This window comes from Balearica regulorum, chromosome 11 (assembly GCF_011004875.1).
Source record: "Balearica regulorum gibbericeps isolate bBalReg1 chromosome 11, bBalReg1.pri, whole genome shotgun sequence".
In the NCBI taxonomy this organism is placed as follows: domain Eukaryota; kingdom Metazoa; phylum Chordata; class Aves; order Gruiformes; family Gruidae; genus Balearica; species Balearica regulorum.
This window is the reverse complement of record NC_046194.1, coordinates 17,422,337-17,450,294: the sequence shown is the minus strand read 5'-3', so window position 1 is coordinate 17,450,294 and position 27,958 is coordinate 17,422,337. Positions and strand designations below refer to the sequence as shown.

General features: G+C 47.6%; 2 protein-coding genes across 5 annotated transcripts in view; one reads left to right on the top strand and one right to left on the bottom strand.

Annotated features, from left to right (window-relative positions):
- Positions 1 to 27,958, bottom strand: part of NDUFA1 (NADH:ubiquinone oxidoreductase subunit A1) — a 211,783-nt gene that overhangs the window by 160,292 nt on the left and 23,533 nt on the right. The window lies entirely within an intron of this gene.
- Positions 199 to 27,903, top strand: TMEM255A (transmembrane protein 255A). Of its 4 annotated transcripts, none has more exons than XM_075763554.1 (9): positions 199 to 404; positions 4,703 to 4,845; positions 9,317 to 9,379; positions 14,874 to 14,963; positions 16,859 to 16,921; positions 17,950 to 18,038; positions 20,711 to 20,870; positions 22,168 to 22,311; positions 25,198 to 27,903. In XM_075763554.1, exons 1-9 carry the CDS (start codon positions 347 to 349, stop codon positions 25,354 to 25,356), a joined length of 969 nt encoding a protein of 322 aa, XP_075619669.1. In that variant the 5' UTR covers positions 199 to 346; the 3' UTR covers positions 25,357 to 27,903. The 4 variants fall into 4 exon arrangements, with proteins under 4 accessions (XP_075619669.1, XP_075619670.1, XP_075619668.1 ...); XM_075763553.1 differs by having other exon boundaries at positions 201 to 404; positions 20,708 to 20,870; XM_075763556.1 differs by lacking the exon at positions 4,703 to 4,845 and adding an exon at positions 1,441 to 1,484 and having other exon boundaries at positions 201 to 404; positions 20,708 to 20,870.

Here is a 27,958-nt window from a genome sequence, read left to right as displayed (position 1 = left end):
CAAAAAACCACCCCTCCAGGGCACCATCACTCCGCTGGTTTCCAGCAGAACGGTACCAGCTGCGCCTGCGGGCCCAGACCCCCCCACGCCGGGGGGCTGAGCAGTAATTGTACAGCCGCACATAGCCAGCGGCCTTCCCGCTGAGACCCGGGGGCTCCGCCCCCAGCCCCGCCGCCGGGCGGGGGCAGCGGGCGGTGCGGTGCGGTGCGGTGCGGTCCGGCTCCGCAGCTCTCGCCGCTCCCCCCCCCCCCAGCGCGCAGGCGCGGCGGAGCCGCTGCCGGGGCTCTGTCCGCCGCCGTGGCCCGGCGGGCTGCGGCGGGGAGCGGCGGCCGGCGGTAGCGGCAGCATGCGGCAGTCCCTGACTCAGCAGCGCCCGGGCGGCGTTGCGCTGCCCGACTCCGTGGGTAAGTGCTCCCGGGGGGGGGGCGGGGGGGAAGGCCCGGGAGGATGCGGGGCGGTGCGCGGGGGGCCGGGGGGCGCGCGGCCATTTTGGGCGGTGGGTCCCCGGGGACGGACCGGACCCCCGCCGCCTCCCCCGGCCCCGCTCCCCTGCCCGTCCCGCCGCCGTTTAGGCGCGGTGTCAGCCGCAGGGGGACGGTCCGTTTCCCCCTTCCCCGGGGTCGCGCCGCCCCGGTGCGGGGCTGCGGCAGACACCCCCGGGGGGGCGGCTCGGCAGACACCCCCGGGGGGGCGGCTCGCAGCCCGGGCGGAGGCAGCCGCCGGCCCCCCGCAGCCCCGGGGTCGCGCAGCATCCTTTGGACCGGGGCCGGAGTGCGCGCCCGCTCCCCTCCGCAGCGCTCCTGCACCTCCCTAATTAGGTCAGAGAATCCCTCATACCGCTCCGCACCGGGTGCTGGTTGCAGTTTTCCCCCCCATCCAAGCAGGAGATGGGTCACCCAGACACCTTCAGCCCCCCCCTCCCGCGGGCCTGCCGGCAGGGCCCGTAATTAGTGTGGTTTGGGTCACAGCTCGCACAGTGACGCTTTTTTAGCAGAGAAGTGGAACAAAAGGCGAAGGGCTGGGAAGGAGAACGGCTCGGTGCCATTTGCCACCGGTTCTTGTGGGGTAAAAGTTACAGCTGGCTTCCTTGGACTACTTTGTGCTTTGCTTGTGGCTTCCCCCCCCCACCCCAAAGAACAAGATGGAGAGAGAAGTCGGTGCTGTTTCTGTGCCAGCCCATCTGTTTTTCTTTGGATAATCAGGAAAAAAATTGAGTCAAGGGTGGTACAAAAATATATTGGAAACTTTTAAAGTAATCCAGAGAAACCTGCTACAACCTTGTTTTTAGGGTGGGCTTAAATATGACAATTATGATTAACAGGATGTTTCTGAGGCTTAAAATTAAAATTATCTTTCAGAAGCCTATACACATTCTGAATGCCATTTTAGTAAAAGAAATAGCCAGACTATAGATAGCATTGATTTCTTTACTTCTTACAGAGTTAAGCACGGTATTTCAAACCACCTTGTATGCTCATACTGAGGTAAGCACTGCAAGTTTTGAGGTATCTAATTTGGATAGTCACAGAGAAAAGGCCATTACTGTCTCTTAAAAGCAGAGATAGTAAAGCTGTTGCAGCTCCACTTCTGTGTGTAAAGCTGTACCAAGCTCAGTAGCAAAGAGGAAAACGATCTAATGGGGAATACTTTCAGCAGAAGTTAATGTTGAGAGAGATGATTTTGCCAGGGCAGCCCTTCAGCAGCTATCAGTGGAGATACTGAGTATGAGTCCATGTACGCTGAAGCAGCTGCAGGCATCCTTACAGGAGTACAAAACCACTTTCTCAATATACACGTAACGAAATGTGTTTTCAGAAAAAGAAAAAAATGGAATTTGCGTCCCAGTACAGAGCTGAAGTGGAGGTAATCACGTTATCTCTTCACTTGCGCATCTCTCTCCAATATCAAGTTAAAGGATTATGGTTGGTAGGACCTGCAATAAAAGCATTTGGTGTTTGTTTGTTTTCTTTTTAATCCTATAAGGAATATTGAAAAGCTTTCCAAAATTTTCCAGTTGGAAACCTGTTGTTTCACCTCTGTGCTGCATGTTGGCGTGTGCCAGTTGTGAGCTGGGAAGCATGTAGAAACGTAAGAGTGGAAAACACGGTGGCTCTGAAACAAGTTCAGAATCCATAAACAGCGTTTCAAGCTGCTGCTTTTAGAGCGTTTTCCTGCAGAGATGCTATTACAAAATACTCTGGATTTGATGAAAACGGCACATTTCATTGTAACTTTTTGAAGCATCTCTGATGGCAGTGCAGGAATACTGGCTTGAGTGTGCAAACGCCACGCTCGTGTACCCGCGGCGCTCCCTCAGACGTGCTCTGCAGAGTGGTTTTGCGTGGCACGCAAACATCTGCACACCCACACAGCCTAACCGCGAAGAGTCGAAGCTGCGTAAGGAGCATATGGCTGGGTTTACTTATCTTCGGCTCATTTGCCAGCCAAACTGTAGCAGTAATCAGAAGTTTGGTAATCTGTCGTGTGTAAGCAAGACAGGTTCGTTCTTTTTCTCCTTTCAGAACTAATCTATCTAAGAAATAGCAAATTTTTTGTCCAGTTCCTGAAGTTTTGTTCAGCTAAACCTTTGGTCTCAGTACTTTGGAATTTTAAGACATTTATATGATACTGGCATTTAAATGATTACGTTGGAACTGGAGCGTGGCACAAGTGATAGTATTTAGGAGGCAATACGTACAGAATGGCCTAATATCTTGATGCATTTTGAATGCTTTAGAGGTCTAGATTTTATATTAACTTATTTGGCAGATTTAGGAGAATAAAAAGATTAACTCCAACCTGCAGCAAACAGGTGGGTACCTTTAGCCTGTTAAAAAAAAAAAAAAAAGGCATGAAAACCTAAAGATCACTGATAAAACCTGGATCTTAGGGTGGTCTAGCAGTTACTTAATTTTATTTTGTTTGAAATTAGTAACTGTCTAGCTATTCATTCCAGCTAAGGACTAACTAGTTGTCAGGCTCCTTGCTCTTAGACCCAGTGATGTCCCAGGGGTGCAGTCACAGCTGTGCTCCAGGACATGAGCAGAAGGTTTGTGGGTGGAGAGCTTTCCTTCCAGAGACACTGATGAGTCAAAAAGGATGTGGCTTTTCTTTATAGACCTCTCTTGCCTTTCATCTCCTGTGTTGAGCTTTTTAGGACTTGCCTGTGATTTCAAGCTCACCTGGTTGGTGTGTGTGAAATGATCCAGCCCCGTGCCCACGGCAGCCGTGCCAGCCCAGAGCATGGACCGGCATGGAGAGGGAGTGCTCCTGCCAGCAGCACGGCTGCTGGGTCAGGTTGGAGGGGTTGTGGAGGAGCAGCGGGGAGCTGCTGCGCTTTTCCCTGGGGAGAGCTGTCCCTGCAGAGAAAGGGAGATAATTCGGATGGCTGCATGGGTGTAGCTGTTAGGGTGAAAAGATCTCTCCAGCTGTGCCGCAAATATGCGCAGACCCTAAAGAAGGGCTTGTGGGCACCTGGGGCGTACGTCTTCAAGAAAGCTGCCCAGCAAGTCCTGGTGTGCTCCCCTCTCTGCAGAATTTGGACAAGGAGGTTGTGCTTGGCTGAGTCTTTCCTACCAGCCTTTCTGCAGGTGTTTTATCTTGCCACACACAGGCTGTCAGAGAACCCCTGAACACCTCAGATAGGGGTTCCCAAGATGGAATATGCTCAGCGTTGGTGGAAGCAGCTCCTTGCTCTTGGAAGGTGTCCCTGCACTTCTCTGAAACGCTCTGAGAAGTGCTGGTAGCATGCACATCATTTGGGAGCCTCTGGGGTGGGAAATATCTTTGCCTGCTCCTGGGGTGCATTAGGGAGCCCCAGGCTGTGAGGATGGGATTCAGGGTGGCCCCAGCAGCCCACAGGGACCATGGCTGGGGACCATTGCAGTCCATTATCCTACCAGCCGCTCTCGCGGGTGCTGGATTATGTCTACATAATGTATGAAATATAATCAAAAGGATTGTTCCAAAAAGTGATGTAAAGATGGCAGAGCACACGCTGAACAAACACGCCTAAAGATGGTGCTGAGCGTAATGTCACAGCCAGCTTTCCTCTTGGCTGATGGAATCGCTATTTTATATTTATGCTCATTTGGGAGATCTATAAATGAATAAAAAAAAATAATCAGACAGCTGTAGATGAGTTTTACTAATCCACAAATTCATTATTCAAGCATCTAAAAATACCTGGTCCTTGCTGAAAGTAGAGGATGATACTACAGGAGAAGTGGCTGTTACTGGTGATGTCTCATTTACGTGGAAAATTGTTGATGCCTTATGGTATGAATAAGGCCAAGATTCCCCCCCTCGAAACAAGCAGCATACAGTGTGGTTATTTAGCTTGATGTAAGTAGACAGATCAGAAAATATATAAATGCCTAATGGTAATATTTCTCATTACTCAATCGCCCCAGGCCAGAGGGGCTGGGAGGCTCCGATGCGTCCAAATGAGCTTTGCAAAGGGACAGTTCTTAAGGCTTCTCTTCATCTACATCAGGGCAATGACAAGTAAATGTGAATTCAGATGCCCTAGTAACGCTTGATAAAGCATGTTAGTGAAGGTGAAAAGTGACAGCCAAACCCAAAAATATTCTCAAGTTAGAAAATTCACCACGATGTGGTTGGCGGTGGGAGGAGAAACTTGCGGTACCGTGACTGTCCCCAGATGGAATCAGCAAATTCTGTTATGTATGTGTGTTTTTAGGGTCGTTCAATAGAAGAAAAAGAAATTCCCTCTACGTAACTGTGACTCTCCTCATTGTGTCAGTATTAATTCTAACGGTGGGCCTAGCTGCTACAACAAGAACCCAAAATGTGACTGTTGGAGGTTATTACCCAGGGGTTATTGTAAGTATAGAACTCCTAGGTAGGTCTAGAAAACTTATTGCCTACGAAGTCCCTTGTAATTGCTGCGAATGTTATAAAGGGTGATCGTGTCCTGAATATTATGCTCAGCTACTTCATTGCCATTTGATTTATTTGTTTCATTGTTATTTTGCACCTGCTGCTCATTCCCATGCAAAAATCCCATCCAAGCGGCAGCTTCCTGTGAGCTTAGGTAATAACATGCTTTTGAGCTAACGGTGAGACAGATAAATAGGTCTTATGTCAGTCAAAGCAACCTTCGACCCTCTTTGTTTGCATACATCACATTAACCCCAGGCTGAAGTAAGGCAAAGAAGGACCATGGATGCCAAGAACAGTTGAGAGAAAAGGTCTCAAAATATTGTTCACGTGGACTCGTGGTCATAAAGTTCACTTGCAGAAGCGTTTAACGATTTGGAGTCCCTGAATGAGGAGAGGCACATTAGCAACGGCCGTGGCAGCTTGCCAGGGGAGCGTGCACATCAAAGCAGCTAGCACATCCATTTCTTCTTTTTTGTTATCAACAGATGAAAATGGGAAAGGACAATCTTAGAGCTTCAAATGGCTTAATTTAGAGAAGACCACTGGTGCCCAGCCTTCTTGCCGCTAGATGTATAACCTCCTGCAAGGAGCATAAGGGACAAGTACATGTGGCCCTCCCGGCACGAGCAGAGGTCTGACACAAGCTGGAAATCAAGTCCTGGTCTGTTCCTGTGCGTCTGAGACACGCTCAAAAAGAAGCACAAGCAGGACTGTGCTGCGGTCCAGTGAGGTGTGCTGGCAGCGTAACTGCAGCCCCGCGGCTAGAGGCTCCGGCTGTAACCGCTGTGCGTTTAGGTTTGGAGCCTCAAAGTTGGAGGCTTAAAGCCAGCCCAGATAAGTAGGTGGAGACTTGTTCTTGCCTTAGTGTGGTTTGATTTATTTGCCACACGTTGCTGATCTCAGGGAGGTTTATACTTCTCTGCGGACAAGCTCTTCCGTGACTGAAGAAATCTCCTTTCCAGCCATTAGTGTGGAACGTTGTTACAGACTGTTGGGCCTCTTCAGCTTAGGATTGGTTTTCTGGCTTGTCCTCGTAACTCCTGCATTTAGGCCTGATCTTTTTTAGAGAGAAGTATAGAAGAAAGGTGTTGAGAAAGGTGACAGGCTGGCTTCAAACTCTCCGCACTTAGCCTACGCTCTGTCAGCCCGAGTTGAACCTCGTGCTTCAGAGCAGGTCCTGCAGACTGATGCAGATGGGTAGAGCCTGTTGTTCACGTCTCCTTGACATCTCCCGTTCTATTTATGCTCCAGGAACGTCAGCATCGCTTACGCTTTTGTAAGACTCAATCTACTCAAGGAATTAATGAATTCCTGGACTTGGGAAGGGCCTTGAGTTACTTTATTCGGAGGCACCCTGACAGTTTGTGTTTGTCACCAAATTCCCCTTCTCAGTTATTCGTTAATCCGCTGTGTGGAAATGTGTGATGACCTCGTCTGTCTCTCTGCACAGGAAAACATTTCAGTGTGCTGCTGGATGCTTCAGCAGGTGCTTAAAATAGCTGATGTTTCGTAACAAGCTGCAATTTCTCCCTTTTTTTGTGGAAAAAGGGCTTGCCGTGGTGCATGAGTACTCGGTGAGTTGTCCCCGAGCGGGTGGCTTCCACAGCCCTGAAGAAGCAGCTCCTTGGAGGTCTTGTCATCCAGAACTTCACATGACTGTTAGGCCTGTGTGCATCTCCATCAGGGGTTTCTGTGCAGCATTAGTGGTGTACCACCATTAGTTGTGCCCTGCATTGGTAAGGAAAAGATAGAGCCAGAAGTCTCTTTGTGTGCTGGGGGACTTCTCCATGTGTGGACCAGATCTGTGGATGGGATCATCTCGTGGGACATCAGATGTCTCATTGCTGCCATGCCTAATGCACCATTCTTTCCTGCTTTAACTTGTATGCCTTGGGCAAACGCTTCTCGTGCAAGGAGGAAACGTGCAAAGAAGTGGCTGTCTGATGTGGGGGATTATCTTCTGCTCCTGAGGAAGGACAGAACAGGGCACTGGATACCTTCCACGCATCAGTGGGATTTTGTTTGGTGGGGTTTTTGGTGTTGGGTTTCTTTCATAAACAGTGCAGTTCCTCATTGACACAACTGGAGGAGCTGAAGGTGAGGGTGCGATGACACGTCCTGTAGCCAGGCTGCCTTCACCCTCCTCCATGACCACCGACACCTTCACGACTACACCGTGAAGCCACCCGGCTGTGCCTCTGTGGGAAATATCGTCACCTGTGGCCGGATGACTGACCTGGGCCTGGGAAGCCCAGAGTGTAACAGTGATGCTCAGCAGACGAGAGTAACGATCAGGTGCAGAGGGAAGCACCCTTATGGAAGTGAAGCTCTGTGAGATACATGTGTTGTCTCCAAGTTACACCAGCTTCCAGCATCTGTGGAAATAACTGCCCTTTCTCCAGCTTTGACTGGCAAACCTCTTCTGTAACGGTCCTTGTCAAGCATGTTGGCCCGGAGCTTTACTCTGGAAAAGGATGTTTGTTTTGGGTCCTGTCCTCCTTTCAGACAGACATCCCAGGGGATCATATCCAACAGCAAATAAGTGATGCGATTGATGCAGATTACTAAGATCTCTTTGTCCCATCTGTAGAAGGAGGAGTGTTTTTTCCCATTAATGCAATGAGAATTCCCATTAATTAATGAGAATCCACTGATTTATTTGGTCTTCACCTGTTGGATGTACAAACTTGCTCTAATTTCTTCTTTTTGAATTATCTTAAGTAGTTTACCTTTTGGTTTGAGGCTGCTCTGAAACACCACGTGGACATTTCTCTTAAACACGTTGAATCAAGCTCAAAGGGCGCAGAATGTTTTCCTTGAGCATTTGCCTTAGGTGTGTGTTGCCCTGCAGCTTCCTTGCTGCCAAACATCACCAGACGGAAAATAATACCTGGATCTCCCAGGTTTTAGGCTTGGAATTGAGCTGTAGAACTCCTGTTACTTGGGGAAGGTTGGGGTTGTTGCCTTGCCCAAGCTGAGCAAAATAATAAGCCCAGAAGCACTGGCAGATCAGTTTGGGGCAGTTCAGCAGTGCCCCCAGCTCTCTGCCCTGCCTGCCTGCCGCCCCAGTGTTAAGCAGCGCCTGGCTTCGTTGCTCTGCTTCCCACCATGGTAGTTTGTCCCTGATGTGGGGACAACGGTCTCCGAGAGCTCAAGGGTGCGAGGCGGACAGCTGGGAAGCAGCAGCCTGATCGGCCGCTCCGCTTTAATCCCTGCTGTTTGAGTCAGCAGCCCTCGCTGCCCGCGGCGCTGCACCAAATGTTACTGAGCTGAAGCAGGGAAAGATTTAAGCCCAACTTTTTGTCACGTTTGTGCCTGCTAATCTCTGCATGTGCCTCTGCTTGTTAGTAGCAGATTTAAACGATTGTTTTCTATTCCTGGATCTTAAAATATTGATTCCAGGTTATTTGACTCATTCTTGAATCACTGCAGCTTGTATCATGCCTTATTCTACTTCCCGAGGAGCTGGCCAGGTATTTGACATTCTCACTCAGGATTTTCACCACCCCCCTAATCTATTGAGTGGGTTTGTACCTGCTTAATATGACCAGTCCAACTGTAGGACTTTTCTGGCATTTCTCATTTTGCCAACCCATAGAAGTGGAGTTGGATATGCTCTACACTGATCAAAGACCTTTCTCGGTGTGACACAGAAGTACTTCTGCATCTCCCCCCATGGTCCGTAAATAGAAACTTCTATTTAGTGTAGCTAAATAGCCTAAGGCTGTGGAGAAAGGTGGGAAATCGCCCTCCTGGCTGACTTTACTGAGCTGAAATAACAACGGTGGTGTCAGTTATGGCAGTAAGAAAAGATGCTTTGCAGGAGTAGTTCATTCTGCTGGCTGGACTGGCATGAGCTCTTCTGGTAGAAGACCCTGGTTGATGCATCCTCACCCCTGGAAATGAGGGAGGAGTAGAAGGCGGCAGGAAACTGCTAAATCTTGCCGAGTGTAATTCTCTCTTATTACATACTTCACATCAAGAAACTCTGAGTTGAAAACTTAAGGTGATTGCTCACACCCTTGGTGAGGTTACAAGAGCCTCGTCCTGCGGATGCTAGTGAGATGTGGTCCTGCTAGGTTTGCATCTGGAGGCTCCGGAGAGTTTGTAGGGTTGTTCCAGAACGGCAATGCATATCCTCATCCACCAGCCATTTCTCAGCATCACTGCGGAGGGGATGGAATTCAGAGCTCATCCTTTTGGTTTCTGCACACGCTTTTAGTGTCATAGAAAGGATACGCTTGATAGTTCCTCCTAGTGAGAGACTCCACTGATTCCTTGCTGAAGGAAGAGTGCTCACAGATCCGCAGTATGTTCTTTTGCTGCTTCTGGATTTAATTGTCTTCTGTCTGTATGTAAAATATGTTGGATATTGTCCTGATCTAAATGCTAACAATATGTTGTTTTTCAGCTTGGTTTTGGGTCGTTTCTTGGAATAATTGGATCAAACTTGATAGAAAACAAAAGGCAAATGGTAAGTTCATTATAAAAACTTTTTTTAAAAAAAGACAGTAACTCAAATTTTGTCTGTGAAGAGTGTTACTGGTTTTCCTAACTTTTCCAGGGTAGTGTTGCATACCTCTTGAGGACTAGAGGTGGTTTCTGGCAGCCTAGGAGAACAAGGCTGTTAACCCTGATATTTTTAAATTAAATTAAAAAAAAAATGTTCAAGGAAGCACAAAGTGACTATACACAGTCTCAGTGAACTCAGTGTGATTTTTTTTTTTTTTTTTTTTTTTTTTTTTTTGGTCAAGGGATTGAAATTGAGTGTTTGGAGTTTTCAGGATACTCAGTGCTTGACAGACTCATGTCCAGTGCTTTTTCTGTTGAGCTGTCACAGTATGTGATACATAATATGGTTAATAACATAAACCTAACATATTTATTTTAAATCTTTTAAAATATATTTCTAGAGACTTGGGGCTCTGCAAAAATTGCTTTTGGCCACTTTCTATTCTAAACAAAGGATAGAGGAAAAGATCGAGCAGGTGGTGGAACTGGCAACCCGGAGACTGGAGGTGAAAACCTGTACAGGGCCCAGCAGAAAGTCCTTCCTGAGGACAGGAGCGCTCAGAGCTCGCTGCTCTAGATATGTTTAGAGAATAAATCACTTGAGACAGGAACATGACGAAAAGCATGAAGACTGGTGTAATTGAAAAGCAGCCAGAGTTGCTGATTACATGTATGTTGCTGGTCCTTGTTTCCAAATGCTTCTTTAAGTGGGAAGAAAAACCGAGAGACTTTGCATGCTGTAAAGCTGCTGTTGGGGACCTGAGAAGCACAGAAGATGCTGGCTAGACCAGATGTGTGGACCACAGCGTGCTCTGGTTCCCTCCTTGCGCTGCAAGGAGGCTTTTGTGTGGTGGGGCTGGGCAGCCGCTGTCTAGGCAGGTCTCTGGTGCCCATCCTGTGGGAGCAATGTTCAGAAGAGAGCAGGTGGGCAGCGAACATGTGGATAGCACAAACCTGAGGAGACCAGCGCTGCTGATACGAGACGATCACAACTGAGCTTGTGCTGGGGTGGGAGGGGGTCTCTCTGTGCAGTAGGGACAGAGCTGGCCCACGTTACCCGCTTTGGCAAGCACAGGAGACTTGTGTGGACATGGCTGGGTCTCTGATGGCCCCTAAACATGTCTTGCAGATGCTGTTTCACAATCCCCTCATCTTCCTGCCTGTGCCTGAAAGTAGGGGCTGTAGTGCTTGGAGGTGTCAGTAACAGGGCTTAGGGTGGGGGGGAGGCTTTAGGGAGAATGTAGCAGAAGGTAGAGAGAGATCAGAAGAAGCTGGTACCCAATGCAGTCCCAGCAGGCTGTTCAGTGCAATCTTTCCTAGCTTGTTTTCTCTGCTTGCCACATGTGGCCGGCTACAGGTGGTACGTGGGGAGGTCCGGTCCAGCTCCCGGAGCACCCCTGGCCATGCCTGCCTCCGCTTGGCTCTCCCAGGAGCGCGGCTGCACCCCCCCTCCCCAGGGGTTGATCCCGGTCTGGCAGCGAGGTCCCTCCAGCCTTCCTGGTGGGAGGTCACGCAGGGCCAAGGGGGGATCGTGCCGTCCCTGCAGCCTGTCCTGCTGGCCCGGCGCTGCTGCCTGCTTCTGCAGGGACGGAGCTGCCTCGGGGCGGGGGGGTGGGGACGGGACGGCGCAGGGATCAGATTAGCAGGGTGTGCTGCTCACCAAGGCTAAGGCACGGTTTGCCAAGCCGTGGAGGGAGTCGGGAGAAATTCCTGCTTGTCCTCATGCAGAGGCTGGACTGGGCCGCCTCGCCCTTGGCTTTGCAAATAGCTGCTCCCTGCAGAGCAGGAGGGAGAGGGTGAGACAGACCCTGCAGGAGAGGAAAACTGCCTTTCCCACAGTCAGACAGGCTGCAGGGCAGGTGGGTTTCCTAGGATATATTTTTCATTATCGCTCTGGCTCTGCAAGAGCAACATCCTGTTCTTTCTGTCCCAGCTGGGTTTCCAAGCCTCTTGCTCAACAGGTATTAGCACCATGCCAGGGTCTGGTTGAGCAATGACCATGTTATGCCAGTCCTGCGTTCTTCACAGGAGTGCCCATGAGCGACAGCGTGGCTCTGACTTGACTCGTTTGTTTATTCTGAAGAGCCCTGGGTAGCCCATGTTTATTCTTTTCATCTTTCTAGCATTTTGTGTCCTAAAAAGCACGCGTGACCCAGCTTTGAAGGAATTGCATCGCTGCTGCCTCGGTTGGCGGCTGGTGTGTCTCTGCGCTGACCACAGAGAGGACGCGCAGTAGCTGTCACTTACTGTCCCCGTGCTTTAGTCACATCTCCTCCTTGCCCAGGAGCACTTGACAGTGGCAGCTTTATGTTTCTGTAATACCACTGGCAGCGCAGGATTGTTTTTTTATTTTCTGTGAACTTCCCAGTGTCCTAGTTTGCTAAAAGGCAGTCTTGGTGCTGCTTGTTATGTGGTTGCTCCTCAGTGGTGGCAGGAAGAGCTAAAAGCAACTTCTGCTGCCATGTTCTCATGCGTGTTTCTGCCCATAAGCTGCCTGAGGAGTCGACCCAGCCAGCGTGGCGGACGGGGAGAGCTAACCTGAAGCAGCACTCCGTACTTCTCTCCGGCCCGCCGGCAGGAATAGACCTCTCTTGTTTTTCCCACACAAGCGTATCGGCTTTCATGCCGTGTGTCTGCACTTCCCACTTGTCAAAGTAAAGGGGAGCTTTCCCCCCCCCCGGGAGGGCCAGCTGCCCAGCAGCGCTGCCTGCACTGACTGACACCCCCGCTGCCCGCTCAGCAGTTTTCAAGCAAAGAGTCAGCGTTTTACGTGCCTTTGTGACAGTCATCCGTGCCACGGAAAAGTTATAACCAACGGCTTCACGGCCCGTGTGTTGCTGGACCGTGGCCTAAAGGGAACCAGGACACTCCTGCTTCGTGGTTTCCACACTATCCGAACCCAGTTTGTCTTTTCTCGTCCGAGTGCTGCTCGGCGTGGCCGACTTCAGCAGGAGTTAGGTGAGCGAAGCCCAATCGCTGATATCACATGGCTCTCGAGAGGGACTTCTGCTTGCTGCAGTAACAGTATTGTCAACCCCAAATCAAAAATCTTGTTGGCAAATCATGAGATTAATTGAATACCTTGGGATTTGTAAAATGAATTTGTTTGGTTTTATTTGCTGTTTGATTTTCTTTATTGTAAAATCTCAGTGTTTGGTTTTCAAGCTTTTATTTCTCCAGCTGAGAGAGAGGAAACTGTGTGTAAATAAGGTGAGCAAACCCATTTCTAACATCAGATTCTTATATCCAAGTAGTGCTGTTATGAAAGTATCATCATTAACCTTGTATTATTTTAAATAACCATATTAGCAGCCCCTATCTGCAAGCAGGGGTGACCGACAAATGCCCTAATTGTATATATTTAGTGTTTGGCTCACTTCCCATCTCCGAGGGTCATGCTGCCTAGGGAGCATATCCTCTTTCATGTATGTATGAAACAAAGGACAGTACAGAGAAAAACTAAACTTGCTACAAAATAACCGTAGCCATAAACCCCATTTCTTGCACTGAGACTGTGGGTAGCTGTGCTTTCTCCCCGTGCGTTGCGGTGGCGCTGACTGCTGTACTGGGTAGCGCAAACTCGGATCCAGATGTGGAGATGCTGCGGGTCTGAGTGGGGGGGAAATGCTGGTGTTTACAGCTGGGAGAAACAGGGTCCCAACCTGGGACCTGATCCTGGAAAACTTGTCACCTGCTGCCACCTGCAAGTACTTTGTGGCACAGCATCTAATATCCCAGTGACAGCTTGTTACTAGTGACGGAGGCTTGTTTGCACGGTCACTGGGTTAATTCCCTGGTCTGCTCTGTCTACTGCCGCAGTTTTTATTTGTGGTAGGACAGTGTACGTCTTGAATGCTTGCCTCATCTAGAAAACTATATTATTTTCTCTCATTTTGAAGCTAACTGAAGCATGCAATTGTACAGGGACCTTTTTCACTGTCCCACGCGAGCCCTCCTGCATCTCCGCTCATTGCTCGAGCTGACCTGGTCTGCATGTGGATGTTGCTGGAGGAAGGTCTGTTTTCACTGAGGGAGATTTAAAAACAATGTGATTAACCTAAAAATCTTGAGATACTTTAAAAATATTTATAGGATCCTTCTGGCTTGTGTTTGTCAAGGGGTTTGGCTTGTCTTTCTGAGAATTGGATCTTTGTGGAAATAAGGTTTTCAAGCAAACTTAGCACCTGGAGCTTTGAAACAAACATCCCCATGGCAGGAGACCCAAGATACCTGTCAGCGCTGGCCAAGCTAGTGGTTATTTTTGTATTTGTGCTATTAGTGATTTATTTTTTTTTACTATTGCTCAAAGCTCCCGATGACCAGAGTCACCTTTGTACTTGTGGAGAAGCAGCTTTTAACAGCTGCCAGCGACCGACGCTTGAAGGCTGTGATCGCTGGAGTGGTAAACCAGCAGGGAAAAACCCGCTAAAGCTTTCAGTTCTTTAAATGGAAATACTGCTGTTCCACAAGCTACGTCTCTGTGAACCTGTGTAAATGCCATGCTTGCCCTCCCTCCGCGGCCCTGTCGATACCCCCAGTGTGCTTGGCCGAGGAGGATTGGGGTTGGTACTGGGAGCACTGGTGCACAGTTCCCCCAGCTGAGCGCTGGCACTCTGGCAGAGGTGGTGTTTAAATGGCGTAGTGGGAGTAGGGACTTTGTTTCTCGTACCTGGGTTGGGGTTTGAGTATTTCTGGTTTACCTTCTGAATGCTTTCACCCTAATTTTAAGAATGGGCTGGATGGGACCAGTGGAAGAGGATCGGACCTGTCTGCCGTCCCTCCCTAAGCTGAACGTGGAGATCTCTCTCCTTGCAGCTCCCCCAAGCCAAGGGGAGGCTCCGGGGGCTGTTCTCGCCACCACCCGGCTCTGAGGAGCCCGGGCAGGCTGCTGTGAGGGTCTACAACGCCGCTGGTGTAGGCCGGTCACGCGTCTTCTGGTCTCATGGCTTTGTGCTCATGCCTGCATGAAAGCGTTGTTTCCTGGAGGTGCAGTCCCACCAGAGAGGTTCACGTACAGCAATCTCCTGCGTCCTTACAGCCTGGGAAGTGTTCACAGGAGCAGCTCCCCAGAGCGCTCCACGATGGGGAGAGAAGAAATCCCCTCCTTTCTCTCCAGGGAAGAGTTAAGGGCAGAAGCAGCTACAAGAGGAGGTGTATCCTCAGCCTAAGTTTAGCACTTTGGAGTCATGGAAAAACTTGCTTTACAGTATCAAGTCCCCAGAGAACCAGACCGGCACAACGCTGCTACTCCTGCTGCCTTGCAGGAGCAGACGCTCTCTTTGGAGACGCGCATCCCGTTGCCTTCATTGAGACCAGTCTGTGCAGCCTGGGCAAACATTTGGGTCATTGATTGCTTGAGGGCTTATTGACTGTGGGTTACGTATCCGTGTGGACAGGGCACGAAACGCTTGGTGGTGGAGAAGCAGATGATACTTTGCTTTGTTTTCCTTTCTCAGCTGGTCGCATCGATCGTCTTCATCAGTTTTGGCGTCATTGCTGCGTTCTGCTGTGCCATAGTAGACGGTGTCTTTGCTGCCAGACACATAGTAAGTGCTTCCAGGAAAACACGGCTCCTGCAATACTTTTACTCTAGGAAAACAAGCGATGGTGTCAGTAATTGCGTATCAGGCCACATCAAACCCTGTAAATATATGTCGTGTGCTCAGTGCTGGTTTAAATCATACATTTTTCTAAAGTTTATCAGTTTTTCAGAAATAGTTTGAAATTAGCAGCGAGCATTAAGATCTTAAAACTTTGCTTTAGTTTTTTGTGTATGCTTTCTGTGTTTACTGAGTCTCAGACTCTAAGAGGTAATGTGAATTACAGCTATTGCCAAGGGACAATGTATGAGCAGTAACATCTGTCGTATTTTAAACGTTAGCAGAGGTAGTTCTTAATGCTGATTGAATCACTGGATGTTGTAGGAGAATGGAGCAATTTGATACGAAGCTCCTTAAAGCATTACAGTATAACAGGAGGCACTTGCAGTAGGTTCTCAGTTCCCATTCGATGACTTAAAAAAATTACGAGCTACTGTTCTTGTGACCAAGCGCTACTACAGTGGCATGTGCAAAAGCTTCAGTTATTAATACAGGAAAAAAAAACCCTTACAAATCCATTTCAGCTTTTTAATTGAAATTTATAATTGCAAACAGACTTTTGTCCTGCAGTTGGAAGACTTTTTTGGACATTTTTTGCAAAATGGGATTAAAAAGACAGATTTGGGGTTTATTTGTGATCAGAATGGAAAGGAATTTCAGAAGGTCAGAATTACCCATGAAGTGGCAACTCCCCGTGTCAGCTGGCCCATTATTCTCCTTGTAAAGCCGGCTCCCCTTTCCTGCCCCTGGGCGTTCCAGTGGTAGACAGACGGCTGGACAGCAGGATTTGCTGACACAGCAAAGGGCAGCTCTGCTCAGCTGCGTGATAGGTCCCCGTCTGTCTGGATGCAACCAGCAAGTCTTGGCCACCTCTGACCCCCCTTGCGAAGGCACGCGAAGGTGAAGCTCCTTTGACTCTTCATCAGGGCCACGTGGGTCTGAGCCGCAGACTTGCTCTGGGATTTTTAGGTGCTGACCTCACGGGTCGGGTGATGGCATGAGCTGGCATCTCCTCCCGGCTGGCCCTGGGGATGTCTGCGTGTCTGAGGCAGCCAGAGCTGCGCAGTTGGGATGATGAGGGCTCTGGTTTCTGCCTCTTGATGAACAGGCATGCCTTTTGGCCTCGCTTCACCCCCTAACCGTCCAAGAATGTCACCATCTTGCTGGAGACGTGCCTCTGCCACGCTAGCACATAGTGTTCTCCCTATTGCCTGCTGCTGTCGCTGCCCTGCCGCCCCAAGCTTTGGATCGGACGCCCAGAGAGCAAGCCTGGCTTCTCCTGGGAAGGGCTCACTGACACAGATACGCATCCAGCGTTGCTTTCCCCGAGATTTTCCCTGGGGACCAGGCTGCCCCAAGTGAGATGCTAATGCGTGTTGTTTGCAGGCTGAGCCATTGGTAATCCTCCAGAGCTTTCCCACAAGTCACTCAAGAGCCCAGAAAGACAAATTTGCCAACAGTTTAATGAGAAATTGTTATGATTCAGCATGAAGAACTCTCGGAAACACGTCAGGCAGCCCTAGGATGTGTCTGGGGGGATGAGGAATGAATCATTCAGTTCAGGGTAGTCGCTTTCACCCAAACGAGCCCAGCTTAAGAGCCTGCTCCTCCTATGCGCGCTGAAACAAATGTGTGCCTCCAAGGACCAGGGTTAAACATCGCCCGGGGCTCAGGGGGGCTGGGGTGGGGGGCTGCCGTGGGTGGGGGTGTTGCAGAACAGCCGCTGTATTGAGGTCCTGATGCGAGAGCAGGGTCTCGCTAAAGCCTGGCCCCTTTCCCCAGACCAGCTAGCTGATTTTGATTTCACTGCAATGCTGACCCTGGTGTTTTCTCGTCGGCAGGATCTGAGGCCGCTGTACGCGGGGCGATGTCAGTACTACTCCAAGAGTACAACCCCACCGGAGGTGAGAGCAGGTTCAGCTGTCTCTGTGAAGGGGCCAGCTTCATGGCGCAGGTGGAGGAACCCGCTGCCAGGCTGCTGCTCCAGTGTCCTGGAGGTCTGCGAAGCGAGGAGGGGCGGGAGCGGGGTGCTGAGAGGACTCGGTGGGAATCCCTTGTGGAATCGGTACTGCCCCATTAGTGAAGGAGCAGGTGGAGAGGAGGGGATGGGGGATAGGAAGATACACCGGTTTCTCTAGATCTTCGGTCGCACATTCATTGCAGGACGGGGTGGTGGGTTGAGTTCAGACAGCAGTAATTTCTGTGGATGTGAGCAATATATACCAGCCTCTGCAGCTCTGCTGTCTGTTGTCTTCCCCAAAGAGAAGCCCATTGGGGACGGATATTCCTGCCACATACTGAGAGCATGTGTGGACATCTCTGGCTGCCTTTGCTGTGCACTGAGAGTCTCTCTTAGATTTCCTCACAAGTTCCCAAGTAGTTTTGAATAAACACTATATTCTAAATTAAAATGCCTGCTTGAGGTGCAAAGTACGTCCTACACAGTGGCATTGGTGAGGTCCGTTCTCTTTTCAGCCCAGAGACCGTCCATGTGAGCTTGGGTCTTGCTACCCACAGGCAGAGACTTAACTGTTTTAGTCAGTTATTCACCAATATGGGAATCTTGCTCTCAGTTTGTGCCATCCGATTGATAATTCTTTGCTCTAAGTTGCTGTGTGGTGAGGAGTGCTAGTTCAGCAAGGTCTTGGCTGCTTCTGAGAGTTGCACAACCCCCTTCCTACGCAGGCATGTGCTTATCTATGACTTCCCCATGGTGGAAGGAAACACTGGTCTGTTCTAGTCTACTGTGTCCGTATTCCAGTATAACTGTGTACTTTGTAGGAGCTGTGCTGCAAGATAAGGAAAGAAAAATCTGCCTGGAGACCAGTGCAAAATCTACATGTAGAGCAGGCCAAATAGCAGCAGGAACCGTGTTTGGTGATGATATCCTTATGTGCTTTACATTTTGGGTTTTTTTTCTGGATTCACACAGGCAATCTGTCACCCACAGCGCCGTGCACCCTGCACACCGAAAATAAAAACCAACACCTGCTTCTGCTGTGACCTGTACAACTGTGGAAAGTGAGTAAGCTAAAAATACCATTCCTGGCCGTGGGAAGGGCGAGCAGTAGTCGTGCTGGTTTGCAGGTGTCTGAAGAGCCAGGATAAGGCAGGAACAAAGTATTGGTTAATGACAGCTGTTGTGGGAAGGGATCTTAAGCTGTGGTTGCTAGCCACGGGGACTCCCATGCAAAAGGTAACTGATTAAAGGGGTGTATGAAATGCACTAAAGCCATCCCAGCTATGGGTGAGCCGGGCCAGCCCGGCTGGAAAAACAAAGAGAGCGCAAGTTTCCATTACTCCCATGCTTGGTGCCTTCCCCAGTTTTGCCCTCGTCGAGCATCCCTTGTCCTAATGCTTTCCTTCTCTGTCGGCACTGCTTGTTCGCTGGGTTTTATTTTGGTTTAGAAGATTGAAGATATAAAAACTGGGACACTGTTGTTCTTCACCTTCTCACCGTTTCATTCCCCGCCCTGCTAACAGGGAGGAGGGTTCGCAGGCTGGTGCCACCTGCATGTTCATAAATCAGTGTCCTCTCTGCCCAGTGAATATTTTTCATGGTCACAAGAGGTTGGAAAGTGTACCAGCACTGTGCAAAGATGAGCCAGAAGAGTGGTTCCAGTCAAGCACCACTGCATAGTGATCATGCCATCGTTAGATCTGGCTACTGTGCCTAAGTCAACTTAATTTACAGCATGCGGTGCTTATATCATTTGGAGCGTCTAATGTGTGTCAGCAAGCAATTAATAAATTGATTTTTTTTTTTTTTTTTAAAGCTGGCTCTTGCCTAGGGCTGTTTCAGGCTTAGCATTTCTCACAGTACTTAGCTGGGCTGGTCCCCACTTAAATCATTGACTGTGGTGAAGATCAAAAGCTGCTGTTGGGAGAGGGTGGTTCCGCGTGCTGGGAATGGTAATCCCTGGTCTGTAGGACTTGGTTTCTGTGGAAGCCACTGCAGAAGGGTGAAGCTCATGCTTTCCTTTGACAGTTTACAGAACACGATCCCGTTTTACTAGCTGAAGAGAACGATACACAGAGAAGTGATTGGAATAGAAAAACTTGTAACTTTTCTGGTTTTACTTTTTTCTTTTTTTTTTTTTCTTTCCCCCAGTCAGACTGGTTCAGGTTCCTGCCTCTGACCCATTTTCCCCTCTCTGATAAAAGATATCAGTTGTTGCCATCTCAGTCTTGCTTAGTGCCACATAAGTGTTCTGCACTGAGGAGGTGCTGGTTCTTTTGGGATCTTGGTAAAGGCATGGACACTTGAGGCTGGTTAGCTCACGTATTATGTAAAGGATGGAAATTATAGAAAAAGTGACAGCGATCTTGCATCCCTCCTGATGCTGGGAACCCTGGCTGTGGTAGCATCGGATGAGCCGCTTCCCGCTGATAAGTACATGCTGTTCTTACCTCTACAGTGCTAAATGTTCTCGGTGGTACACGAAGGCCGGCTGAGAGCTTTACACTCGCACGTCTCCTTAGGAATGAGCTCTTGCAAACAGTACCTGCAGGTTGTGTTGTCACAGCAGTCGCGGTATGTGCTCAGGTTATACAGAGGTCATGCAGGCTAACGTACGGGTTTTTACAACCCATGGTTACACTCTGCCTCGATTCTGCTTGAAATCCCCGTCTCCTCGTTGCAGTGTCTTCTGCAGTGGCCTGCTACAACAAGATATGGAATAGAGGAAAAGAAGAAACTGAAATTGAGCAATGAGGGAAGGAGGGTGGCCCTTGTGAAAGGGGGCAAGTTCCTGCAGGCCTTGCAGAGTCTGCTGGGGAGCTGAGCCTGGATCTCCTGCTTCTTGGCTTAAATATGAATCTGTTCTTCCCTATTTCCTCAAAGCCCCTGTGCAGTTTGAGCCTAACCCTGTATGTGAGATAAGTCATTCATAAGCCCTTAGTATTGTTTGTCCCCGATAAATACATTTTCTTAGGGGGAATTTGCTACGCTGAAGGCCAGCCTCTTCCCCCAAGCGGCAGTGAGAGAAGTCATTGCCGAAGAATCCCGCCTGCGAGACTCCAGCCCACATGTTGCAGGAGCCGCTCTTCCCTTTCCAAAATAACAACCTAAGTGGATTCAACTGAATTTTCTCCATCTCTTTTCTGCATGTGGAAAAACTTAAAAATGTGAGCAGAAAGACCTCTCCCTGCCAGGGTCCCAGGGGTCCTGCCAGCCCATGCCATTGTAGAGCTGCGAAGGGCAGGCAGCTGGAGCAGAGCAGCCGAGTTGGAGGAGCTCTGTGGCCGAGCCCTGTGGTGCCAGGAGGCCAGCTGTGCTGTCCTGTGCCCGTCCCAGCCAGCTGTTCCTGCAGCTGTGAGGAGCAGGGGGGCAGCTCCTCCGGACACGGACTGATTTCCCTGGGTAATTCCAAGACCGGTTTGTCCCTGGGAAGCCTCCAGGATCTCTCTGGAGATTTCAGATGATAGACTCAAGGTCATTTGGGTATTTGCAAGCCTTGCAGGACTTGTTTGTTTCACAACAGATCCAGCCGTCTTCTGCCGTCGTCGTGCAGGGAGACCTCAGATGCCACAAGCGTGGGATCTAGCAGGCGTTATCCCCACTCCCTCGGTAGTTAGGTCCAGGCTATCGTTAAATTGCAGAATGCATTTTACTGCCCAGCAGAAGTGCTTAGGTTTTGTGATGTGTGGTGCATTTTTTTAACATTATTGCTGGTTTTTTTCTAATCTAGCAGGGTCGAGATTTCTGGAGGCTACTATGAATACATTGATGTCAGCAGCTGCCAGGACATCATCCACCTTTACCACTTGCTTTGGTCGGCAACGATTCTGAACATAGTGGGGCTATTCCTAGGGATCATTACAGCAGCAATACTTGGAGGCTTTAAAGACATGGTAAGATGGTACCAATTTCTCTGTGCATTAGAGGAAACAAATGAGGCCTTTTAAAAATAATCATGAAAACAGCTATTGGTATTTCAATGCAAATGATTTATGCATCACTGCAATCAGGCTGGAAAGAAGGGCATGAAATAATTGTAAGGAGAAAGTGGAAATGATTTGCTCTTCTGATCTGGTGTCACCAGCTGAACACAATTAGAAAAGATGAACAGAATTGGGAGACCGTATTTGCAAAAGGAACGTTCTCAGAGGTGTTCACAATACTGGGATGAATAAAAATAAGCTTTTTCTTAAAAATTGATCTTCCTTTTCATAGCATTGGCCTTCTACAAGGAAATGTCTGGTGGTTGCTCGTGAATTGTTATTTTATAGCAGTAGTAGGGTTCTGAGCTTTACAGACTGTTTAAGCAGCTGTGTTAGGCTGAAACTCTCCATCTAGTTTCTTCATGGCGCACAATCTGAGATGGTGAGCTGGGAACTGAAACCAGGTGAATGATTGCAAACTTCAGATAATGGGAAAAGTGCTGTTCTGACAATGTGAGCTTTGAAATATCCTCACTTAACCAGGCTGTCTGTTACCTTCCATGCAGTTCTGTTCGGCAGAGGACAAATCAATGGGGAGAACTGAACATTCAACAGATAAATTTGGAGGTTTTTTCAGTCTCTTGTGACTTGTTCAGAATAATACCAAATGAGACACCCAGAAGAGAGTGTTTGTTGTCCTGGCAATACATTTTTCTTACAAACAAATCTTGGGCCCTGCCCTGAGGGTGCTTTATTTCAGAACTCCAAACTTTCCTACACTCAGACTCACCAAGATCTTCCCAAACAAAACAGGAGACACGTTCCCAGCTGTGCATCGTGGCCTTTTGAGATTTGATCCACACCAGACAGCCTGTAAACCTCTGCAAAAAAGAATGTATAGAAGTGTCTGTGAACAGCAGTACAAGAGGAGTTGAAATATGCTGATCTCAAAATGCACTGAATAACAGAGTAATCAAATTTAATGGATTCTTTCTCCTGCTTGTGAAGATGCAATCTGAACAGTTGTTTTGTTTGAGTACTGGCATGCGCTGGGCCATTGCCAGCTGCTTCTGGTGGCTGAGGAATGAAATGACCTCGGGACTTACCTGCTGCCTAAAAGGGAACCGGATTGCCGGTTGCTAATTTGACAAAGTTGAGGTCTAAAGACACACAGTGCTCCTTTTAAGCAGTTTCCGCTTTCATTGAGCTGTTGGCTTTCTGTGACTTGGTTAGAAGCCTGAGATTCTCTTCTTTTTTGTTTCAACAGACTCCTTCCCTCCCTACGCTGAACTGTACGGTTGAAAATGCACACCCTTCCGTGTCCTACTACTCAAGGCCACAAGTGACATCTTACAACACCTACTACCACAGCACTCCCCACCTGCCTCCCTACTCCGCATACGACTTTCAGGTAGGGAACGTTACAGGATGTTTTTGTGTTTAGCAGCGAGGTTAAATCCAGCTGGCCTGGAGGCCTGTCTTCCCGTCATTCACACAGTTTAATTTTCCTGTTTCTGCAGAGAATACCAAGTCTTTCCTACTAGGCGTTGGACCTTGGCTCTCTCTTACTAAGGCAGTGTTTTCCTCAAAGCTGTCCTTGAAGAGAAGGCAACAGAACCTTGCTGCCTGCCTCCCCTGTCGTTCACTGGTAGAGGCCACATTAAAAATAGGCATTGCCTCTGGCAGTGCTCTGAGGACAGGCAAAGCGAGGTGTTCAGGTGGTGGTTTTTATTAGGCCAACCGCGATGTCTGAGAGAAACAGATGAGCTTTTGGAATCAAGCTATTTGAGCTCCTGCAGGCATATACTGACTGAGAAGCTACTCTGTGGTGGTGGTTTTTCCACACGCTTCAGCTGGTCTAAGAACAGTCCCTGCAAACGTCACCTCTGCCGTAACGCATCATTCCTCTTCTGAGGTATGGAGCTGTGCTGTTGGAAACAGTGAGTTCATGTGAACCTTGCTGTCAACATCGGCTTTCACTTGTTGAAGCAGATGAGGGCATTTCCTCCTCAGCTTTTCTGTCAGGTGGATGTTACCACAGTGGTGATGTTAACACATCATACGTTTTCTTTGCAACCATCAGGCTGGAGACTTTTTATTAACAAGAGCTTAAAGTTTTGCACCTCAGCTAAGAGGTGTGCCCCGTGAATAGCCACCATCTCCCTCATCTGAGCTTTGCATTAGAGGTAACGTGAATCTGGAAACCTCTCTGATTTTACTGCTAGTACCGCTAGACAACATCGTAGAAATATTTGAACACTTACATCAGAATTTCTAGGACTTATTTACACAGATTTGTGACTCATTTTTGAGATTAACACAACCTGGGACAGTCTCTAGTGTGGTATAACCTTTTACATTACAAAATACCAACCTCTGCACACACCAAACCAAGCTCTGCTGCGAAGTCCTCTTAGCTGGCACTAAGCGCCAGTTAACTCGGGGTTTGCCTGTACTGCAGCCACAGTACCAGCAGAGCTCAGCATGGGAGGATTTGTCCTGCTTTTCAACTAGAAGTACTGCTGGGGCTCTGCTGGCACTTACCTCTCAGCCGGATGGATGAACATCTTTGTGTCTCACTGCTGTGAGCACAGGTGTTGGCTTCGGAGCCGGCAGAAAAGCTGGGCACAAATTGAAGTAATTGAATTTAAAATAGCCAAGTCTCCTTTCAAATGCAATTCCAAGTCTGAGCCTTGCTTATTCTTCCAGGGAACTTGAGAGCCTGCATGAAAGCATTAGCTGAGGTCTCTGGCTGTGGAGACTCTGTCTTGCCTTGAGCCCTGCTCTGACCCGAGCAGTGTCTGTACCACCCTGACACCTTCTCCCTTGCCATCTTACAGCACACGGAGCAAGTTCAGCTTTGCCTCTCAAATCCCTTTCAAGGGCTGCACTCCCTCTAGTGCAAGAATTGGCCAAGTCAGTGCTTCCCACTCATCCCACCCATCTCGGTATCTCACTTCTCGCTCTGTGTGCTTGGTTGGGGACAATCGGGTGAGAAAGTCTCAGTCCTGCAGCTTTTTAACTTCTGCAGACCCTGAGCTGTGTTTGGCTCTGACAAGAGAACACACAGGAGTGGTGGCCAGCTCTGCCTTTCCCTCCCTGTCAAAAGAGGAATTAGTGCCTTCTTCCCAGCCGCCGGCTTTGTTAACAAAGCCAGGCTGTTGCCTGCAGTCCATGTGAGCCAGGCTTGCTTGCAGCCACAGCAGCTGTCCGCCAGGACTCGTGGCTGCGGCTGAAGCAGCTGAGTGCAGGCACTTTGTTGCTGTGAAAACCCAGGGCTGCATTTGCTAAGGAGTGCCAGCACCGTATTGCCGCAGCAGTGCCCTTCCCAATGTCTTTTCAGTCTGGGGGCTCCCACCCATTGGGCTTTAGGTGAACTGGGGTGTGCTGGAAGAGCTGTTGTGTTTGAAACAGGAACGTTTTGTATGGCTTTCTGTGAGGTCCTCAAAGAGCAGGTTGGCCTTTCATGGTCTATATACCCGCTTAATAAACCGTCACAGGTTGGTGTTAGGGGAGTGGCACCAAAAAAAGATGCTGTTTGAAAACAACCAGCTATTACCGCAAGAGTCCATCATCCCTGCACAGGGCGCAGCGTGACCATCAGGGATAAAATCATGGTGTATTACTGGCCAGAGGAGCGAATGCAAGGGACTGTGTTTCACTATTTGTCTGACCCGTTTCTGGACAGAACACAGCCTGTGCACAGGTCTCTGACAGTGACTGCACCATATGACTTCAGGCTTTAGATGTTTTTTTATAACAAAAGTATTTTGGAGAGCAGAAATTAATCTTCAGGCATGCACAAATTTTGTTTCTGCACCTTTTCAAGCTTTTTACTTACTGAAGGAATAAATTATTTTGCTTTCAGTAATTTCTGGGGTTTTTCTATTTGTGATGAAGAGAAAAAGTAGTGTCAAAAGAAATTATCTGTAGCCTGTTCGCTGTAGTTACTGGATGATGTGTGAAACCCAAGATTTGAGAGAGACTCATCAGTTTTCAGTTGTCGAGCCTCTGTGAAATGTAGCAGGTACACAGAAGTGATGAGAATTTATTCTTTTTTTTTAAATGCCTTCTACAGTTTTCGGTCTAAAGAATCTTATTATGCAAAACTGTTACTTACAGGCTGTGCTTACCTTGAATGCAACAAGTTATTTGAATACTTATTTGTATGTATATATGTTTTGCAGAAGTGAGCCTTGAAATGTTAATTTTGCACTGCTTGGTAACGAATCGCTTTGCCAGGATCCTTTACGTTAAGAAGTGGTTACATTACAGCCTTCTTGCTGTCTCCCTGCAGCATTCCAGTGTGTTTCCAGCCTCCACTCCTTCTGGCCTCTCCGATGACCCCCAGTCAGTGTCACCATCTCCCAGCTATATGTGGTCCTCTAATGCGCCGCCTCGTTACTCGCCACCGTATTTTCCACCTTTTGAAAAGCCACCACCTTATACACCATAAAGAGTGTGGGAAAGAAGAAAAAAAATATTTGCCATTGAAATAATTGTGAACATTTTGTATTTATATTTTACTGTGGGAGGGAGCAGGAGGATAGATACAGAAGATAATTGCAAATACAAATATTAGCTTGGACTGTTCTTTCTTGCGAGACTTTTTTCGGAGGTTTAACACCGGAGTATGAGGAAGGAGCCATACTGCTGATGTTTTGCAGTATCGGTGAGTAGCAGGTGACCTAAATTCCAGCCTCCTTGTTTTACCACAAGTAGTCCTTGGTTTTTAATAAAGCGATACAACACAGATGATAGATTCTGGTCTGCCTTACTCCATCTTGTGCCAAGCTGAAGTAAGGGCAGCCAAGATCGATAGTTGCCAGAGAGTATCAATCTGTTTAACATGAGTGTGTTTGCTGACAGCTTGATTTGATGCTCGTTTTGTTTGGCCTTGGGGCTCCAGTTACTGGGATTTTGGGGGGCAGCAGAACCTAGCTCAAGTCACTTGTTGGTTACAGCCTACGCACTGGAAAAATCTTGGGGGTAACCGTGGCAGGGTCTCAAACTTTAATGCTAATGAAAAGACATAATGTCATAGGATATTTTTAATTATATCTAGCAAAACAATTGGAATATGGCTTTTTTTGAGGGGAAAAGCTTTAATAGGCAAGCTGGCTTTATTTCAGGATGCTTCTTAAGATGGAAGGTGAAATGGAGTTGCCTCTCTCTGAATTCTGTGTAAGCAATGCTGAAGTCAAACAGTTTGGGTGGTTGCACTGCCTAAATCCTCTTCTATTCCTATAAAGAGCATCAGGAACTGTCCACAAGTCACTGAAACAGTGCAGTGAAAACATTATTATTATTATTTATTATTCCCTTCTGTTTGGTTGGGAAATTTTTTTTAAGCTTGCACTTTTAACTTTTTTAATGGACTGAATCAGCACCCTAAATAAGCACTGTTTTAGTAGCTGTATTATGGGCTGCACATAAGGAATATCCACTACTACTTCTCCAAGATGTAAGTCTCACATGGATAAAATTCAACACCCTGTAATATAGGATGAAACTGATAGGAATTTGCAATTATTGTTGTGACTTTCATTTAATCTTCAGCTGATGACTGTGCTGATTAATCTAGATTCCAACAGATTTTGCATGCATCCTGCATAACAAAAGAAGGTCAGCTTTGTTATGTGACACGCTGTCATGTAAAGTGTGGTTCTACTCCAGGAAGTGATTTCAGATGACAGCGTTCAGATCTGAGCTGCTCAACCTGAGCATTCTCAACTGCTTACTTCAGGGATAAAAATAAGGTATTGACATTTTACTCCTTATTTCCTAAAGATTTGATTTCTTTGGCATCAGGTTGTTGACCCCGAATCCTCAATTATCTGCCTTTACTTTCAACTGATGCAGACAAAAAGGTACTTAAAAGCTAAATCTGGCTGTCAGAATCTAAAAGTGGAATACATGCTAGGGGAAAAAAAAAACCCCTCCAGCTGGATTTTAAAATGTGGCATGTCTCTACTTTTAATAAAAAAAAAAAAGCTGTCGACATGGAAAACAAACACTGAAGTCTCTGATCTCACTTTTCAAAGTACACCCACACTTTATAATGCTGTTTTTAATCCTATGCATTTGCAAAGCCTTTAGGCTAGGCTATGTGTTAACCTTATCATTTCCACTGTCAAATACTAATCAGTGTATTAGTAAGCTAAAGGATGTCACTGTTTATCCAGAAGCAAGTGTAACTTTTCTCCAGTAACAACAATAAACGGCTGGAGAAAGGAATACAACTCATGGGATTTAAAGCAGTAGTGTATGCAGAACATATCCTGGTGACATTTTGTTTTACTATAGATTGTTGAAGAGCAGCTCCTATAAATTTGCATACTGGAAATAAATTTATATACTAGGCCATCATCCATTTTATATTACATTTTCCTGAATTAAATCTTGATATGAAGATTGTGGGCAATTTCAAAACAGACAGTACTTCCACAAAACTAGAATTAGAAGGGCACATTAATATCAGAAAACATTTTATTGCTGCATCTTTGAAATAAAAGCTAACAGTCCTGTCCCACTTCTGACTAACATACTCTACCATTTGTGCCTGTCAACTAAATAGGGCTAGAAGGACTAGGGGACACAACAGGACTAAGAAACTCATGAGGGGAACATAACTTAGTGGCAGAGAAACAATTAGGAAATGATTGTGTCATTGGTTTCGAGTTGACAAATACTAAACTTAGGAAATTATCCAAATTCTTTCTTTTTTTCCTAAGGAATACTTAAGCAAAAATTACATTGCTGCTTTAAATTCACTATAAAAGGATAAGTCCATTTTCACATTTAAAAATATTACCAGTGGTATTTTCTGTTGAATTACTCGTTTCCTTCTGCTTGAGTAAAACAAAGCATTTAATGTAAATGCAACATTCTGCACTGTATTCATCATTTCTTATGAGAATGTCAAGATTGTGACTCATATGTACCCTTTTATTACTTTACCAAAGTTAAATAAAATTGTGTGACTTTTGTAAACATTTATAAATTGCATTTCACATTTTAACAACTCTCCTGTTTTACAAGCATCTTTAATGTTAGTC

Coding starts and splice junctions, on each gene's coding strand:
- TMEM255A (XM_075763553.1), top strand. CDS start 347: ATGCGGCAGTCCCTGACTCAGCAGCGCCCGGGCGGCGTTGCGCTGCCC. Junction 4,846..9,316: donor GTTATTACCCAGGGGTTATT/GTAAGTATAGAA, acceptor GTTGTTTTTCAG/CTTGGTTTTGGGTCGTTTCT. Junction 9,380..14,873: donor TAGAAAACAAAAGGCAAATG/GTAAGTTCATTA, acceptor TTCCTTTCTCAG/CTGGTCGCATCGATCGTCTT.